Below are 14,280 nucleotides of genomic sequence, written 5' to 3'. Positions count from 1 at the left end.
GGGGCACCCCCAGCAAGTATTACCTGACCCGATTTTGATCAGTCCGTTGTGCTGGATGAAGATGGTGTCACAGGTCAGGTTGCCATGGATGATGGGGGGATCACAGGAGTGGAGGTAGCTGGAGATGCAGAACAGAGCACTGGTCAAGGCCTTGAATCCCTCCCTTCACCCCTTCCCATGTCAAACAACATCAGAAGAGAACAGGGCAGTAAATAGCACATGCCAGGGATTTACAGTAGCCACGAGATACAATTCAGTGACTGTACATCAGCCTCTAGCTGAGAACCAGGAACAAATAGGAACTGTCTCCAATGAATCTCCACAACATGGGGGGATGGGGGAGGAGAGAAAGCTTTCTCCTATCAGTTCCCAAGAAACTCAGGGTACCAGAGGTAAAGACACACTTTCACCCAACCCAGTACTGCTGAATAGATTCTAAAAGGGTTACAGTTTTATACCAAAAACATCAGAGCCTTATTCTGTCCCTACTCAAAGGAGACCAAAGAGGCACTTAATGCTACACACACACACGTTTGCCAGCTTTTCAGTGCTGGGTTCCAGGTACACTGTTTTTGCATCACACTCTGCTTGGATTGATGTTAGCAGTTAGCACAAATGAGGACAGTCAGTTCCCAGAAGTTTATCAGAGCCCAAACTATTCACCAATTGACCATACAGCCAAGTGGCACCAGAGTTTTCTCTACAGAGTGCAAGCCACGCTTTGTCATCCAGACTATTGCTCCTCTAAGGTTTTAATTAGTTACTCACCAACTCTAGTTCAGGTGGAAAAGAGTTTTTAAAACCCAAAACACGTCCTACTCAATTGTATTGCACTAAGATGGCTGCAGAAGAGCTGCATCATCAAGAAATGTACACACACATCTAACAACACCGTGCCTCAACATCCATGAATCCACTGCCTGCAAGAGAGCTGCAGCCTGCCAATGCTATGGAAGTTTTTCTTAGTCCTCTCACACAGAACTTAATTGCCCTGTCACCTTTGCAATATCCTTCTGACCATGGAGAAACCCAGGTTATAAAGCTGGATACTCTGGAGAGCTCCCTAATACTTAACTGCCACACTCACTGGCACATCAGCCCCAATTGCTGGGATCTCAAGGTCAGTACCCCACGTACCTGAGAGCAGAGAGGATCTGGGTACACCACCGCTTCCATGCCTGAAGACACAAGAGGAAAAGGATAAAAAATCATCCACAAGGAGCTAATCTGTAGTTCTGTGATTCACAGCCCATTCGTAGGAAACAATATATGCTCCAGCTTTTACTCAGTGCAAGTCTAAAGAATCAATCCTCTTATGGTCAGCTTGTTTCTACATATTCCCATGGGTCCAGAAGCACACCTGCCCTCCAGAGTCTCCCGTGCACAGACACCTTCCCCCTTTCCTGTAATGGCCCCTGGAGAGGGACACGCCTGTCACACCACACCTACGAAGCTGCAGAGCTGCTGGCAGTAAAGCAACCAGCACAGAACTGCTGTCCCAGAGAACCTGCAGCTGAACTAGGTTACAGGGACACAGGGAACTGCAGCAATGTTCTCACTGGGATCCTCTGCTGAAAGGGCTTTCCAGGAGCTGATGGCTCTAAAGAATTATGGTCAGACAGAAAGAAACAGTTACCTTTTCATTCATAGTTTTGTGGTTTTTCTTTGTCTTCTTCAGGAACTGTTTCAAGCTCCCTGAAGACATGTACTCAGTGATGAAGATCACCTGTGGGGCAGTATGACACGTTACCCTCCACCTTGCTTATTACCTAAAAACACACAATGAGAACCCAACAGCCTGATGGCTGCACTCACCCTGGCCTTGTTCTCTTTCACATCAGCCCAGTATTTGTGGAACTTCACAATGTTGAGATGATCCAGTTGAATTAAGTTGTCAAACACTGCTTTAACTTTTTCCTTAACATAGGAAAGACAAAGACATGTCACAACAGAGACCACACCAACCTACATCCTTCTTTCTTTTTGGGTCTTGGTCCCCTCAAACACCAACATGTATGTCAAGCCCCTATGCTAAGAACAGACAGCATCACATTTTCTTCTGCTCTGCATCTCAGCAGAGTGTGGTTTGATTGCTAAGTCTAAATGAACACAAGGGCTCATGGAAATAACAACAGTTTTCCAGGACACTTCCTATGCAGACCAGGCTTAAGCCAAATTTGCTACATTTGGACAGCACAGCCAATAATCCACACAAGAAGTCCCCAGTATCCGTAATCCCACCCCAGGGCAAGGCACATTTCTCAAATTCTGCTGGGAAACACATCAACTTACTTCCTGAAGCTTGAAGTTCTTCCGCTCAGAAAACTGAACTTCATTCCAAACAACTTCCACACCCTCCTCCGTATCCATGGCCAGGTAGGCACTGTCAATCCCTGGGACATTGCGCTGGTTCACCTGGAGGGAAGGGTGGAGACACCTGTGAGCTCTCAGTCAGCAAGACCAGATCATTGCCACGCAGCACTCATTGGAGAATTACGAACTCTGCTCATCAACTTTTAATTAAATTAAAATTCCAGGACAGGATTTGCACACATATCTTGGAGCAGGGCATATCAAAACTTCAGTCATGTGAGCAGCAAGTCCTGAGCACACCGGTGGGAAAACCTCTTGTGCACAAACGCTGTGCTGTAACAAAGCTGCCTTCTGCCAGCAATACAATAGATTTTCATGATTCAAGACACATGTAGTTCATTCCACCACAAAAAAAAAACCGCACTCCAACAATACAAAAGGGAAACAGAAATGTCTCGAGAACTCAGATACAATCCTCTGAAAGGCGATGACACCTGAAACTCAGTGAAAGCAGAGAGGAATAAGGGGAAACCTGAAGCTTGGGAGGTGGGAGCCAACGACACAAGGGAGCCCACTACAGTAATTTCTTTAGTTAATAATTGTAAACATTGACCCAGCACAAGTACATCCACACTGAATATTCAACACACAGATGAGCACTCAGAAAGCAGCAAGGTAAGGGGAGGAGATTGAGAGTTTAGAGCCCAGCAGAAGGATGGCAAGGGCTGTGGGAGGACACAAGGCTGAAAGACCTGCAAGAGATCACAGGTGAACCCTGCTCCCAGCAGCAAAGTTTTCCATAACATTGTTTTTCTTCAGATATGTAGCAGCACTCAAAGACAAACGTGGTCTCTTTCATCCAACATCCATGGCATTTACTGTAATGCCTGTGCCAGGCAATTTCACAGCAGTCACAGTCATGGTGAACATCCCACTGCACCAGGCAATATGCAGTGATAGAACTGAATTCAAAGCACTTAGACAGGACAAGAAGGCAGAATTCACCTTTTAACTGTCAACTGGCAACCATTATTGTTCCCATCTGCTGACCACACACCAAGAATCACTTCACAGATTCATAGGATAACCTGAGTTGGAAGAGGCTCACTCACAAGGATCACTGAAGTCCAGCTTCTGGCCCTGCACAGGAAAACCCCAAGAATCCCACTCTGTGTCTAAGAGCACTGCCCAAACACTCCTTGAACTCAAGCAGGGTTGGTGCTGATTACCAGGCTTGGCAGCTTTCAGCTAATCCAATTTCCCCCCTGAGATAACAGTTTACACAGATCTGCCTGGCAAATCCAGACTCATCTTCTACTTCTATCATCTCCAAAACCTGGCCATTTAACAGCTCCTCCTCATATTGCATCACTTTCTTTTCCCTCACTAGGGACCCATCAGCATCTTATTGCTGGAAACTTCTCACCTTATGTAAGAGCTCCCTCAAAAATCCCTTCTCCCCTGGCAGCCACTTGCACATGATCAAATTTCCCCAATTTCGTCATTCCAGCTGAATTACTCTATCCCGTTCTACTCCTTCCTTCCTGACAACACAGAGTGACAGGCCACCAGTACAGGTGGGATTCTTTATGGTCTCCCAAGGGACTCTGAACAGGCCGACTGACATTTAATACCCTGGCACTGCAGTGACAAATGATGCCAAGCACAGTAAAAGCAGAGTGATACAGACTTCTCTGGCAGCTCAGCAGTAAACGAGTATGACACAACCAGCTGGCTGCAAGGCGTGGCACAGGCAGGAACAAGGGGTACAGGCCATAATTCCACAAGGAGAGCCTGAGCTACAGAGGACAGCAATGGAAAATCATCACAGGAGGTGACAGCCGAGTATGAACCACCCCACTGCCTTCCACTTGAGCCACCTACACAACTGAGGGTGAAAGGACTGAGATTTGCTTTAGGAAGACATTCACATTGATCTTAAAAACTTGATTTTATATATATATGTATAAATATACTGATACCAACAGGCCAGGCCTGTTATGTTTCATCATTAAAGCTGAACAAATTTAAAAAATTGAAGATAGAACATTTATTCCTTCAAATTTTAGAATAAGCAAGATCTTAGGGATGACAGCAGCATAAAATCACCCAGTACAATTACTAGAGCTGAATGGCAAAAGGATTTAACTTCAGAGAAGTTTAAAGAAGCCCAAGGCAGCAGAAAGGCAGGTGTGTGAGAGCAGTAAGGGCAAGGTAACAGCCACCACACTGACACCCAGTGCCCCTGCATCTCTTTGGATACTCTTTCTTCATCTCACTTGCTGCTTGTTCACAGAAACATCAAGGCTGGAAAAGACATCTAAATCAGGGAGTCCAACAGTTAAAGGCCCTCTACTGAGAAGCCTCCAGCTTTACTGGATTGAGTAAGTCCTCAAGTACTAGCAACTACTGCAAAAGTGCAGCTAGGGCTGTGGACTTGTCACATCTCCCACTTCAGGCCAAGCTCCCCAGGCATAAATGATTTCCATGACTCATAAGCAATATTCCAGATCGCTAGATATGACTCAAGACACCAAACCCAGCTGACATCACTGATGGCAATTCTGTTTCTCAGGAGATTCGACAGCTTGGGGAGAAGAGTAAAAGGGGAAAAATGCAGACAAGCAACTGAAAGGCAACAGCAGATTCCTCCTGTTTGCCAAATCCCTACCACACATCCCTTTCTATGCTTGGCAAAGCAGAATCCTAAACCCTCCTGAAAGCGATGAGATAATGACTCACTCTGATGTTTGTCCCACACAGCCCCAGACTAGGCAGCTTTTACTCTGAAGGAGGAAGTGACCTGAGCCCAGCTTAGCCCGAATTTCTGCAGCACAGCAGAGGAAGCAGCTCCACACTAGAGAAGTACCAACACAGCTCTGAGTCCATGTAAGCAGGAGCCAAGGAAACTCAAGAAGAATTTCAAGTGAATTACTTAAAGGAGTATGGGTGGAGTTGCACAACAGCTCTAAGGGAAAAAAAGTCTGGAAGTTAAATTTCCTTTTGGAAGGTTATTCCACTGCCCAGTGCATATTTTTTCACAGCTCTCAACATCTGTCTATCTGTTGCTGAAAGAGCACAGATTTCTGAAGAGACATTCTGTAGTTCACACAATCTGTCAATTAAACAAAAAAATAAAAACAGCCTAAATCACAAGTGACAGCGATGATTTACAGTCTAGGAAAAAAGGTATAAAAACTGAGGAAAAGCCCACAATAACTAGAGTATCAGTACAGAATGGACTTACACATTGAAAAAGAGCTGGGGAATGGCTGCACACCAGGCCAGATGGTCACAAGAAGCCCCAGATTTGGTCAGAGCAGCATGAATATGTTAACCGGTTTCCCTGGCCACTTGTTTAAGTCAGAAAAAGGTGTAAGCTCTGCCCAACCACCTGGCAAATGGTTGAGACTAGAGATAAGGGACCCCCAGAGCCAGCAGCTGGGCCATGAAGAGCTCAACTTCTCCTTGAGCTGTGGGGAAACAAAAAAGCAGCAAATTTTCCAACAGAAACTGAACAAAAATGGCTCTCTGGAATCTGAGACTAATTCAGAATGTAACACAATAAAGAATGCCAGGTCCATTGCAGGCAAAGGGAAAAGAAATCCAACAAAGCAAAGAAACAATCCTACTTCATGTTTTAATTAAACTGACACGTTGGCCTTGGCAATTACAGCCATGGTAGTAAAATGCTTGAAAGGCTTTAATTCAACAAGAAAATGAAAATAACCAGTGTAATTTAACAGCAGCAAGGAAAGGAAGGTATTGATTATTACTATGGCTGTACAGACCACTTCATGCAGCAACTAAACTGGAAGGAAAAGACACTCTGACCACCAGCAATACAATAATTGGTTCTTCCAGACATGCTGCAACAAGTAACAAGATCAAGCACATCAGCTAGAAGTTAGTCTGTTAACCCAGTGGAAACATCTGGACCATTTAAAGACAGGGTTCAAGGTCCTTCGCGTGCTGAAGTTCTGCCTGACTCAAAACTTCACTGCCCCAGTTCAGGAGATGCTGTGCTGAGACCAGAGCCAAAAGCTGCCACGCCCTTTAGGCACCACAGTCCATGTCCCTGACACTTCCCGTGGGTCCTGCTCCGTGCTGAGCCCTGCTGGGAGCCAGGACACCCTGCAAGGAGCCCAGGCCCCTGCTGCCAGCCAGAGCTGCTCTACAGGAAAGGGGCAGGTTTAGAACCACTGCCCGTGTCACAACACCATTCTACAGGTGTCACGCAGTGGCCATCCAGCCTCTCCAAAAGCCCTCCGACAATTCTGGCTAAACAACACACTGCAGGACAGACCTAGCTACAAATTCCTGCCAGGTAATTCCCCAGGCAGTAGATCAGCAGTTTACAAAAACACAGAAGTATCACAGGAGTCAAGATACTGGGAATAGAAGCAGCACTTCTCTGGCTACAGTCACTGAGTTTGGAAAAGAGGTCTCAGATCATCGAGTCCAGCCACTCCCCCAGCACTAACAAGGCCACCACTAACCCATGTCCCCAAGTGCCATATCCCTACAATTTCTTAATTCCTCCAGGGATGGGGACTGCACCCCCTGCCCTGGTCAGCCTGTGCCAAGGCTGGACAAATGTTCAAGGAAGGAATTTCCCCTTAACACCCAAGCTGAGCCTGCCCTGGCCCAGCCTGAGGCCATTTGCCCTTGTCCTGTCCCTGTTCCCCCCCTGGCTGTCCCCTGCTGTCAAGGAGTTGTGCAGAGCCACAAGGTCCCCCCTGAGCCTCCTTTTCTCCAGGCTGAGCCCCTTTCCCAGCTCCCTCAGCCTCTCCTGGGGCTCCAGCCCCTGCCCAGCTCCGTTCCCTTCCCTGGACACGCTCCAGCCCCTCAGTATCTCTCTTGTTGGGAGGGGCCCAGGGCTGACCCCAGGATTTGAGGTGCAGCCCCACCAGTGCCAAGTATCCCACAGGGAGATAGGCATCATTCCATCTATTTAATGGATATCAAAACCGAATACATATTGCCTAATGCAAGACCAAAGGAACGAGAGCTCAGTTTCACTTGCTGCTTCAAAACAAACAAGCATTCCAGTGGAGTCCAAGAGCTCAGTCACACTGAGCTGGTCAATGGAAGGAGGAAGAGGCAATGATTCTCCATCCTTAACTCCTAATGGGAAACAGAAAGAAGCACAGCAAAATAAATAAGGAAGTGTGGAAGAAAACCCAATACCTGTAAATAAACCCATTCACACAGTTCATCAGGAAGGTTCTGGTAACTGCACTGGGGCAGTAAGTTCAGATGAGTGCCAGCACTGTGAAACTCCAATGAGAGAGAGAAAACCAGAAAGGATAAACTGCATGAGAGCTACTCCTAGTCTGCTATAGCTCATCCTCTTCTTCCAGATACTTTCACTTGGCAGAGATATCTTCAAATCTGGTAACTCTGAATAACATCAATCACACAGGAGGGGTTGAAAGATCAGTACACTGAACAGAAAATGCCATAAAAATTGGTATACTGTGGAAGTACCAGTCTTGGAAACAATCCCTGAAGCCACATGGAACACTAATGAAAAGTGATTATTTAATGTTTTCTGATAATACTGGAGAAAGCAGCAATGAAGTGAGCAAACATCATATTTAAAAGAGGACAATGAACAGCTGATCTTGACACACATCTATAAATTGCAAAGCTGAGTGCCCTAAGATGTCAGAAGTAAAAACGGTTGCAAGGTGAGATTATGGGTAATTTTGTAATGGAATAAGAGCATTTGGGTACGCTATTCATGGGAGGTTTGAGAGAAGTAACAAAAGTGTGGAAAAAGAACGATGAAGGTAAGTCTGAAGCCAAGCCCTGAGCCTTGTCACCATCACCTGTACTGGTTTTTTTGTTAAACTATTTTTCAAACTATTTTTCGTGCCAATGTGCTTCTCAATCTCTGTGTATGTGCACAGGCAAGCACACACATCTGCAAGCAAACTTCATGCCAGACTAGCCAGAGCTGGGACAAGAGGTCTCGAGGTCAGATTTTTGCAGAGACAGAGGGCCTGGGAGACATGTACACAGGTACTAGACACCTGAAATGGGATTTTTCCCAAGCACTGATAGAGAAACAGCATACAGCTATTCCTGTCATACATGTCACCACGGGATGCCTGAAAATCACCCTGCTTCCACGGCTAACCTACATGTGTCTATCAGGATTTGCCACGCAGCCTCCCTGCAGGCAGGCTCTGGAGTCAGAGCCAGCACACAGCCTCTCCCCTGTGCTAGCCCAGCAGGAAGCCTCTTCCCAAACGTGTGGCAGCTGTCAGGATACCAGATCACTGCCTGGGCTTCCCAAGACAGAGGGCTGACAAGGGAAGGCTTTGGTGCTGCTGCAGACCACGGTATTTTTAGAGCAGTTCTGTAAGGAATGCAGGGAGAACTCCGTCCCTCAGTGGCAGCCGAAGTGTGAGCAGCACATCCAGCCTCCCAGGAGTGCTGGAGAGCAGCACCAGCCAGCCCTGCTCCTGCCACTGCTGCAAGGAGTGGGTGCCAGCTGTCTGTCACAGCCTGTGAGCAAGGACAGAACGGGGCTGTGACTAAAGCTCAGTCCCCTCTGCACCCTGAAGTGCCCCTCAGTTCATTCTGGCGTGTCCCAAGGGCTCATTTCTTTCAGGAAGCCCTCGCATGAGCCAATAAAAACGTTAAAAGACTTCACATACTCCCTTCTTAATACCTTCCCTGTGGTCAAGGAACGCTATAAAAACTAGAGTATGGTATTCGTTTTCTCCATCAACTGGAAATAAAACAGATCCATTTTCAAAGCCTGTCAGGAGCTGGCAGCCCTCTAAGTGCCAGCTTGCTTGGAGGACTGGTGCTTATCTTTTACTACCTCAGCAAGTTTTTTTCCAGTCATAACAGAGGCTGAAAAAAAAATCAGACTCAAGCATCCCAGAATTCAAACATGCAGTCTGTTAGCATTTTTTCTCCAAGAATGCTGCACTCTGTCCCCTTGGAGAAATGTAAATCCCGAGGTACAATACCACCTTCAAATGAAAAATTATTCAATCAACTGAGACTCCCCCTAGAAGTGAGAAAACAACAGAGATAAAGATGCAGCAGACCCAGTGTTTCACTTCCTGTCTCTCTGAGTTCAGGTCTTCATGAATCACAGCTCTTTTCTTCAGATTGGATAGTTCCAGCATAGACTGAGAGCATCTGTAAGCCTGAGCACTGAATCCAACTGTAATGTCCAGCCATTAGCAGCTGAGAAGTGTCAATCCAAATAACAGACAGATCTTTCATAGAGAAAAGAGAACCAAACTAATGGCAATGTACTGCCTGAATTAATTTTCTGAACTTCCAGTATCCAGTGAAGAACAGCAAGACTGGACTCACATGCTCATCACATGCATCAGGTGCACACTGTCTCAGACTCTGCTCCCTGAGTTCTGCTGCTGACTTGACACCCAGGGAGGGCCACAGGGAACTCCACCCATCACACTCTCCTAGTCCATGGCAAGGGAAGCTGTGAAGGGCTGCAGCTTTCATCTAGCTATCTGCCAGTGAGAAATCCAGAGAGAAAAACAAGCATTATTCAACATGGCAACCACTGCGTGCACAGCCACACTGACACATGAGGCATGTGCCCAGAGATAGGGCAGAAACTAACATCTTGATCTCAGCAGTCACTGAAGTGAGGCAGAACATGGAAAGTGCAGCAGAGGAAAGTCCAGGAGCTGAGTCACAAATGAGTGAGTAACACATGAGCCACAGAGCAACAATCAGCCACAAGGTCACTGATGGCTATCAGGAACTGAAACGTCACCTCCAGCCACTCCAAAAGTCCCCCTCAACACGTCAGAATCCGTGGGACAGGTGCACAAGCCCTGTGCCTACTGTCAGTGCAGGACAGCATGATCAGCATTGGGACGAGTTTCCAGACCACAAACAGGGCACGAGGAAGGCTGCAAGAACAGCACAATGCTCTCCCACTGCTCTGAGCAGCCTGCCATATTCTCTGGGAAAGGGTAAAGCTATTTAGGCAGAGACCAGTGCTCATTCTCCCATTTTCTCCCTCTTCTGCTCTAAGTACCAGGCTTCACATTCTCAGTCTCCTGCGCACCCGATGAGAGCAGCACCACCCCAGGCTGGACCTCGAGACCAGCCTACACAAGAGGCAGCCAGGCCCACCCAGGCCTCTTGGGCCTTTGCCCTCTTCACCCTGACAGACACACCCCAAAAAGGGGACCTGCGTGTGCCCACACACGCGTGACACAGATTCCCTCTTACTAAAGTATACTAAAAGATGTCAACAAAGTACTTCTTATAAAGTCTTGGCTTACACAGTCACACAGTGTTTTCCTCCCCAGAAAAGGTACAGAAAGAAACTTGGTCAATGGACAGCCATCACACACAGCAAACCCAAGGACATCACAATCTAGGAAGGGTTGAGCCTCTCCTACTCACATGAGCTTGCCAAGCCAAACACCACAATGTTGAGCTGAAAAAAAAGATCCTGCTGCAGCAGTGCACAACTTTTCCTACAGCTACATGTCATCCGTGTAGCTTCTAGGCACAGCAGGCACAAAGCTCTCAGTTTCAGGTTCACCACTAGCCAGCTTCAGGAGGCTAAACCTGGTCTGCTTGTGTGGTGCTGCAATCCCACTCCATTAGGAAGTTTCTATTCCTAGGAGGAACAGCAGATAATTCTTGAGACACCTGGACAAACCAAGAAAAGTAAGTTATGCATGCATGCTGCCTGCAAGAAGGAAATGGAGTGTTACAGCAGGACAGCAGAAAAGAGGGGTTGGTTTTCCAGGGACAGCAGCCAGAAGAGAGCCAGGCAAGCACAGACCCCACCAGCTCTGTGGTTACCCTGCCCTCATGCTGTAGGGCCTTGCCCTGTGCTTCACCCATGGGACAAGATACCCTGTAAAGCCTCACCCGTGTGCTGGTCAGGACAGCAACCAGGGATGTGGGTACAATTTCAGAGCCAGATTCAACTCTGTGAGGAAAGCAGCACAGTCCACAACACTGCAGGAACCACATGTACTGCCCCATGTTCCACAAAAAATGGAATTTGGGGAACATAAGCAATTTCTATCTTGTTAAAAAGGGGCCTTAGTTAAAAATATCGCAGAAGCATTTGATTTTGATAAAACTACTCTGAACTTTCGCAGGAATTACACTCTTTGCACTACAGAAGCTCCTTGTTTGTAGGAAGAATTACAATCAATGAACTCAACACTCAGTCCTTTTATACAGCTGAAATTTACACAGAATAGAATACAGAACAGCCAGCTGGAAGGGGCCACCACAGATTCCCTGGTTCCACTGCTCAACCCAATCAGGGCTGGCCCATGTCACAGCCTGCTGGGCATTGTCCAAGTGCCTCAAATACAGACAAGCCTGGGGCACTGACCTCCTCTCCAGGAAGCTGGGGGCAGGTGTGACCCTCTCAGTAAGGAAATACTCCCTCTTGCCCAGCCTGAGCCTCCTCAGATGCAGCTTGGAGCCATTCCCTGGTGTCCTTGCCCTGGATCCCAGGGAGAACACCTACAGTGGGACCTTCTCCTCTCATGAGCATCTGGTTCTGTTGTGTGTAATAGTCCCAGGATGGCGTTCTGTGCCATCCCATCCTGCTCCCGCCTGGACGAGGTTTGCCCTCTCCATGCCAGGGCACATGCTCACTCCAGCCAAGATGCTGCCGACCAGCACCCGGGTCCCTTTGGTTCCTTTCTGCAGGGCTGCATTCTACCCACTCCTCTGCCCGTTCAGACGGGTTCCCAACACCATTTCCCCTTGTGAACCAATGCATTTTCATTAGTGGATACGGTTCAGTCAGGTGGCTGAAGCTAAAACATGAATGCTGCCTTCAGCAGCTCCTGCTCGGCGGCTCGGCCAGGACGGCGCTGCCCAGGGCCCGCCCAGGGTCCCGGGGCCGGTCCCGGTCCGGATCCCGGGCCCGTTCAGAGTCCCCTCCCCGACCCCGGCACAGCCCCGAGGGTGCGGCCGCATCGGGGCGTGGCCAGAGCGGGCCGCAGCCAATGGAAGCCGCCGGCGATGATGTAACGCTCCGCGCCGCCTGCCATTGGTTGGACCCGCGGGCCGCGCCCGGCCCCGCCCGCGGTGCCCCGGGACGGGCCCGGGTTCTTGTCCCGGTCCCGGTCCCGGTCCCGCACGGGCCGCGGGGCGCTAGGGACGGCCTGAGGCCGCTTGCCCCGAATCGGGAGAAGGCGGGCAGGGCGTGCGGGGACGGCGCGGCCAGCGCAGGCCGTCCTGCCGCCCCACGACCATTCCGGGACCGGCGGCGCGGGCACTGTCCCGCCGAAATGTGCTCGTTTCGGTAAGCAGGCACCGACATCCCCGGCTCACAGCCAGCCCGCTCCTCCCTGCTCGCAGGCCTTCTCTGCACTGTCGGCACAGCCCCACCTCTACTGCAGCGAGTGCATCACTCACGGATGATAAAACAATATTTAATTAAAAAAAAAACAAAAAACCAAGGCCATTACATTTCAAAACCTACACCGGACGGCACTCAAAGCAAGCAGGAAAGAATATCACACATAGAGAGTACCAGAGCACAGGCAGAACACACTGTCTCACTCTGCAACCATGTGTGTGCACCCATTCCTCTCCAGATTATCACGTCTCATTGTTTCCACGGTGTCACCTCATCCAGCAGACACTGCCATAAAAAAAGATCGGGACTGCATCACTGGGGAAAGGTCGGCAAATGCTTTTTCCACGGAATAACACCATCTCCCTGTGACGGGTAGCGAGTAAGAGCCTGTTCACACACTGCACTGACTGGAATAACCAGTGTGGACTGAGCTGTCACACCTCCCCAGGAAAGAGGGCATTCTGCGCTGGGACGCTCTGAAAGCAAAGCTGTTATTGCAAATAAATTTCAGGTTAGGACATCTGCGGTGCCAGAGTTTACTCCAGAGAGCAAATCAGCCCAAATGATTAGGACAGCAAAGAGAGTCTGATGTCATGCAGTTCAGGGAACAAAAGCCTCTCCACAAGCTGGGGGCTAATTGAGCCACAAATTCACACGTGAAATCCAAAGACACACCAGGATTTCACTGCAGGCTCAGCTGCAGCTGAGGCTGCTCCCAGTCAGACACAAGACTGGGCAGCCTCGATGAGTGAAGGCTTCAGCAGCAACAGCCCCGAGCTCACCCAGATCACTCAACAATGTGTTCTGTGGCCCCAATGCCCATCCCTCAACTTGTGATGGTACAGCAGAGCTCTGATCTCTACAGAGGCAGCCTGAAGTGATAAGACAATCATTTAGCCATGCCAAAATTTCAATTCATTTCATTTGTCTGCCGAGGGGAAACTGAAATCCAAAGAAAACACCCAAATATTACTTATATTGTAGGAGAACACAGAAAACCCTGTCTCTCTTTGTCTCAAAATGATCAGTATTAAATAAAACACATTGAAAATATAACACAAACAAATCAGCATTGTTCTCCAGCATGTGCCCTGACAGTGTAGAGCAAGAGATAAAGCACTTCAGGTATGGAATATATTGTGAAGGACAGAGCCAGAGCTTCACACTTCCTTAAAAAAAGGGAAAAAGGAAACTTTTTTTTTAATGTTAAAGCTACATTTGTAATCAATCTGCAGAGCCTCACCAGAAAAGGCACATTCTGACCACACCATGCCAGCGTTTGGCTCACACTAAACTAAACCATGACAGCTCTCAGCAAGCAAAGGTGAAGAACTGCAGGGAATCCCTGACCTTACTCTGACCTCCAAATTTACATCAGAACAAATGACTCTCTCACCATCACTGGGGTTTGCACTGCCCTTTTTGCAGTGGTGGACAAAGCAGACAAACCGCTGTGCTCAGCCCCTGACTCGGCTGAGAACAGCCCCATCAGCACTTGTGCCGCAGCGCAGCGCTGGAGCGAGCACGTTGTCTGGCTGTCAGCACCTGCCAGGGCTGCACAGCCTGCCCAGCTAGGGCAGGGGCACTGTGCCAGCACAGAGCAAAAACCAGTTTGT

General features: G+C 48.5%; 1 protein-coding gene across 2 annotated transcripts in view; it reads right to left on the bottom strand.

Annotated features, from left to right (window-relative positions):
- Positions 1-14,280, bottom strand: part of NRBP1 (nuclear receptor binding protein 1) — a 34,445-nt gene that overhangs the window by 18,941 nt on the left and 1,224 nt on the right. For both annotated transcript variants that reach the window (XM_088162695.1, XM_014888210.2), the window contains exons 3-7: positions 2,293-2,415; positions 1,816-1,917; positions 1,637-1,726; positions 1,138-1,178; positions 24-118 (exon numbers count right to left, since the gene is read on the bottom strand). In XM_088162695.1, coding sequence (XP_088018821.1) covers positions 24-118; positions 1,138-1,178; positions 1,637-1,726; positions 1,816-1,917; positions 2,293-2,415 — 451 coding nt within the window. The remainder of the gene's footprint in view (positions 1-23; positions 119-1,137; positions 1,179-1,636; positions 1,727-1,815; positions 1,918-2,292; positions 2,416-14,280) is intronic.

This window comes from Sturnus vulgaris, chromosome 3 (genome assembly GCF_052056855.1).
Source record: "Sturnus vulgaris isolate bStuVul1 chromosome 3, bStuVul1.hap1, whole genome shotgun sequence".
NCBI lineage: Eukaryota > Metazoa > Chordata > Aves > Passeriformes > Sturnidae > Sturnus > Sturnus vulgaris.
Note: the sequence above shows the minus strand (reverse complement) of the source record. Positions and strands in the feature narration are given on the sequence as shown.